Here is a 5,160-nt window from a genome sequence, read left to right on the forward strand (position 1 = left end):
CCTTTCCTTGCCTCCTCCCTCCCTCCACACCCCCACCCGTGCCGGGGTGGTTGGAGGCCCGGTCTGGAGTCCCTATCCTGCACCCTCCGCTGTGTCTGTGACGTCGGTAGTGCCTGTGATTGTGTGTTGCCATTTTGTCTGGCTGTGGTCCCTCCCCCTCTCCTCCAGACGCCCCCCCCTTTTCCTAGCCCTTTGGTATTGTTTGAAGACCTCCCCGAGGAAGAACAAATAGGATTAATTCTCCTCCCCTAAATAAACTCCTCAACCACCTAGTCCACCCGGCTCTGATTTCTCAGCGTGTCTTTTTTCTTGGGAGGGGGGAGGAAGAAGGAGAGGTGGGGGAGAGGCAGCGAGAGGAAGCTCCGCCCCTGACCTGCTGGACCTGCCGTTCAAGTCACCCCATCATTTTAGGTCCCCCCAGCCGCGTTAGGCCAAGCTGCAGCCTCTGTGCAGCCTCAACCTGTCGATCTTTCTAAGTCACGCTCTGAGTAGCCCTGCCCACTGCTCCACTACTGGCGGCTGAACGCCCAGTCTTTCTAGGGTTCGGTTCTAATTCTGGTCCACTAGCCACTCCCCTTCCCAGGCCCCGAGGAGCCCTGTCCTCAAACCCCAAGGGGTCCGACTAGGACCCCGATACTTCACAGGGAGACTTCCCCCTACCTACCCGCCTCGTATTCTTCACACCCAGCTTTCTCGCCATTTCTTTTCCCCGCCCCAGCGGGAGAACTGGGAGACCCGCTGGGCGGCAAGGCAAGGAGGGGGAGCACTGGGGTGATTCGTTACCTCATTCATTCATTCCCTTTAACCCCTCCGTGGCTCCTCCCTGGGGCAGGGAGGGCCGGGAAGTGACTGGGATGTGCGTGATGGAGCTGGGTAGGGAGGAGGTGCCCTGTGCCCACGCTGAAAGGCCCGGCTGCCGACACCGCCTTGCCTAATTAGAAGCCCCCGCCCGGCGCCGAGTTCTGACGGCGGGCCGCAGACCCGCTCCTCCCAGCCCTGAGGCACAGCCAAGCCTGACAGGCGAAAGAGAGACTCCCAGCTATGGGAAAGGGATATCTAACTGGAGAGAGAAAAATGGGAGCCAGGGAGGGAAGGCTTTAAGATCTATTTCTCAGGACTTGGGGGGACAGGACAGCTGGGCCCGTAAGAAAGGGGAGGGAGCGGGGAGTGGGGCCTCGGAACCTGGCCAGTGACTTTAACCGCTTCCCCTATAAATCTCAAATAGTCCTGGCTCTGATAGGGTTTGGGAGCGGGGGCTGTGGGGATGGGAGCACCAGCTGGGACTGCGATGGGCTTGGGGATCATTCCTGGAGCACCCATCCGGGGAAAAGAGACCCTCCGAACATCACCAGTGGGGAGGGGGGGCAAGAGGTGGCTTTAACCCCTACTCCCAATAAACATCCAAGACAAACGGACATGACACGCCAACACAGATACCCTAGCGCCCCACTTCCAAGTCCCCCCTCCTCCACTACAGAGCCCGCAAGCCCTCGAATACCCCGTGAGAGGCCATATGTTACCCTGGGGCTCTGGGGGTCCTGCCTTCCGTGGCCCGGCTCCGGCCCAGGGCAGGAAGGCTGGGGAGCGCTCCGTTCTGGCGCTCCTGGGCTGCCTGCCCCTCACCTCGAGGCAGGGGGCGCCTTGGCCCGGGAGTGAGCGCAGGGCCAGGGGCGGGCCGTGCGGGGAGCGCTCCTCCCACGCTGGTGTCAGATTTACGGAACAGAGCTCCCAGGCCGGACGCGCGGTGGCCCGCCGGCCGTGAAGATTCCATTGGCCTGACCCTGCCCGGCTTGACCCTGCCCGGGCGCGCCATGTTCGCGCGTGGGTCCCGGAGGCGCCGCTCCGGGCGCGCGGTGAGCCAGATTCGGGGCAGCGGTGGGAGTTCGGGGTAAACTGAGGCCCAGGAGAGGGCGCAGGGGTTTGGGATAACGAGGAGGCACTCCAGCGAGGGTCTGGGAATCCCCGTCCCCAGATTCCCAGAACGGAGGGGCTGGGGCTGCTGGAAGCGTGCAGATCAAGGAAGGTGGAGATCTGGTGGCACCTGCCCCCTAAGCACCTCTCTGCACACTTCTATCAGCACCCCAGGGACCTGGTGGGCTCCCCTCTCGTGTGAATTCTGGGAGGTGATTCTGAGGGCCAGAAGACTGGATCCTGGGGTCCTGGGTTGAGCGAGGACCTCCTGAGCTTCTGAGGAAAGGGACTTCCCCTGTACCTTGGCAGAAGGTGATCTTAGGGGTGAGGTCCCACACTCCTGGGGTGCCTGAATATTAAGGGTCCAGGGATTGGGATGTGAGGGAAGAGGGCTTCCACGTTTCTACTTGAGTCAGGAGATTTCTGAGTTCCTAGATAGCAGGCTGCTCTTCCTTTGGAGGGGATCTTGAAGTGGGGTCTGGATTTGGTGGTCCAGAAAAGTGAATAGCCCTAGGAAAGGAAGGGTAAAGACCAAGGCTTCTTGGGGTGGGGGTTATTGAGTGGATCAGGGGCCTCCTGACATCCTGGAGGAGGGTCTCCAGTTCCTTGGTTATGAAAGGGGGAAGCCAGGGTTTGGGGGAGAGGCTGTTGAGATTCAGAAAAGAGGAGCAGGGTTCCTGTGGAGATCCCAAGTAAGGATGGGGCCTCAGACTCCTACCCTGTGGAACTGGAGTGCTGCTGGCCTCCTGGGTGGAGAAGGGGCCAAGCAAGATGAGGCCTGGGAGGAGACACCCAGATTAGGGACTCTGTGCTCAGGTGGGGAGAGTATTGAGTTCTGGGGGAGGTGTTTGAGGCCTGAAGGAGTCAGAGGCAGGTAGGAGGTATCCAAGGCTGGGTGAGGGGGAAGGGAATTCCCTAAAAAGGGGGTATATAGGGAGGTGGCCTCAGCTGCCCCGCCTCTACCACAGTTGTGTCCTCCTCCCCCGCGCTGCCGGCGCTGTCCCAGCCTGCCCAGCGCTGCCCTGGTGGGACAGGCCCCAGCGTGCGGTCGCGGGCCTTGGAGTGGAGAGGCGGGCATTGACTTCTCTCTCCCCGCCCCCGGGCCTCGCCTGGCCTCGCCTGGCCCCGCGTCTGCCCCCACCCACTTCAGCCTCCAGAGGCGGAAGATCCGGACCGCGGCCAGCCCTGCAACTCCTGCAGGGAGCAGTGCCCCGGCTTCCTGCTGCACGGATGGAGGTAGGTGACCATCCCAGGGCCTCGCCTTTGTCAGGGCCCCACCCTCAGGGGAAACCCCTAGAAGCTCCGGCCACACCCCTAGGCTTGAGCCGGGTCCACCCGAGCAGCTCAGTTGGGGGAGGAGCCTCACGCTCAGCTTCAGGGCCCCGCCCCCTGACTAGTTCCCAATTGTCCTGTTCCCAGGAAAGCTCCACCCGCTACACAGCCCCGCCCCCAGAAGTGTTGTCGCACGCCACTGAGTCCCATCCCTAGGGAAATCGTCAGTCCCAGGCGCTGAGCATTGTTCACTGACGTCCAGCGCCCCTCAGGCTCAGAACTCCTCTCCCAGACCCAGCGTCCTATCCTCCCACTGGAGCCCTGTACCCAAAACGTCTCATAAAATACCACAGACAGAGTCCACAGCCGGCACACTCAGGACCTACCCACAGGCTCAGAGCCCCCATGCGCCCACAAGTGCAGAGCCTCAGCACAGGCTAGAGCCCGCCTCTAGGGAAAGTTCCCCCACGACATCCAAAGCCAGTCCTGAGGAGAAACCCCTAAATTTATAACTCCAATCTCAGACTCAGAGCCCCACCCCTATTTAGGCCCACTGCCAGGAAAGTCTGACCCGAGTCCCAGAGATAAAAGTCAGAGGATGGCCTGAAGCTGGAGACCCCCACAGCCCCGCCCCTAGCTCACAGCCACGCCCTCCACTCCCGTCTCACCCACAGCAGTCCCACCCCCCCCAACCCCCGCCCCAGAGCCTTGTCCTGGCTCGGGAGTCCTTGGGTGGTAATATCTGCCTGTCCCTGCCCCTTAGTTGGACTTCCTTGGGCTGCCAAGGGGTCCAAGTGAGCTACCCCTTAATCATTGACCCCCATCCCGGCCCCCTCAGGAAGATCTGTCAGCACTGCAAATGCCCAAGGGAGGAGCACGCCGTGCACACGGTGCCTGTGGACCTGGAACGCATCATGTGTCGGCTAATCTCAGACTTCCAGCGCCACTCCATCTCCGATGATGACTCAGGCTGCGCCTCGGAGGAGTATGCCTGGGTGCCCCCTGGTCTCAAGCCAGAGCAGGTGACCAGAGGCTGCCACCCACTCTTGTTCCCCAGTAGATGCACGCACACACACACACACACACACACACACACACACTCACTCAGGTAGAAACCTATTTCTGGGACAACACTAGACTGCGTGTATCCTTCTGACCCCTGTGTAATTTCACGGTGGTCAGCCCCTGACAATTCTCGGGGAATACTGAATGATCACTGAGTGGGTTGGTCAGGGCCTGTTCACCCCACTCCTATTCTACCCCTTAACTCATCTCATCCCAGCACTTCATTTGCCACATCTCCATTAACTGACTTGCTCAACAAATAGTTATTGAGCACCCACTGCATGTCAGACTCTGTTCTAGGCACTAAGGACACGGCAGTGGACAAAACACAAACAAAATACATGTGCCCACATGGAGGTTAAATTCCTGAAGTGAGCACCAGCTGGTAAACAAACCTGTAAAAATATGTCAGATGGTGTAAGGGCTATGGAATAATAATAATTTTTTTTAAAAAGCAAGGAAGGCGTGGAGGAGAGAAATCTTAGAATTGTAAATAGGGTGCCCAGGTCAGCCTCTGTGAAAATAAGATGTTTGGGCTTCCTGAAGGAGGTAAAGAAGTGCCACACAGATATCCACGGTTAGAGCTATCCAGGCAAAAGGAATAGCTGATGCAAAGGCCCTGAGGAGGGAGTGTGCTTGGCCCATGTGAGGAACAGTGAGGAGACAAGTGCTGCTGGAGCAGAGTGAGTGACTGGGAGAGGGGGTGGAAGTGAGGCCAGAGGTGGGGTGGGGGGCATGGAGAAGACTTTGACCTCTACTCTGAATGAAGGAGAAGCCACAAAAGGGTTGTGAGCAGAGAAGGGATGTGGTTTGTTTTAGGATTTAACAGGCTCCCTCTGGCTGCTGTGAGGAAAATAGGCTGTAGGCGTGAGGGCGGAAGCAGGGGGATTGTGACGGGGGCGGGGGGGGGGG

The 5,160-nt window shown here is 59.5% G+C and overlaps 1 protein-coding gene across 1 annotated transcript in view; it reads left to right on the plus strand.

The window, feature by feature from the left end:
• Window positions 1-1,708: 1,708 nt before the first annotated feature.
• Window positions 1,709-5,160, plus strand: part of LOC103662798 (prickle planar cell polarity protein 3) — an 11,822-nt gene continuing 8,370 nt past the window's right edge. Inside the window, exons 1-3 of the mRNA XM_040631691.1 lie at window positions 1,709-1,853; window positions 3,062-3,147; window positions 4,022-4,205. Of these exons, the coding sequence (XP_040487625.1) occupies window positions 1,812-1,853; window positions 3,062-3,147; window positions 4,022-4,205 (312 nt within the window). The 5' untranslated portion in view covers window positions 1,709-1,811. The remainder of the gene's footprint in view (window positions 1,854-3,061; window positions 3,148-4,021; window positions 4,206-5,160) is intronic.

This window comes from Ursus maritimus (genome assembly GCF_017311325.1).
Source record: "Ursus maritimus isolate PB19 chromosome X unlocalized genomic scaffold, ASM1731132v1 scaffold_X1, whole genome shotgun sequence".
NCBI classification, from domain to species: Eukaryota; Metazoa; Chordata; class Mammalia; order Carnivora; family Ursidae; genus Ursus; species Ursus maritimus.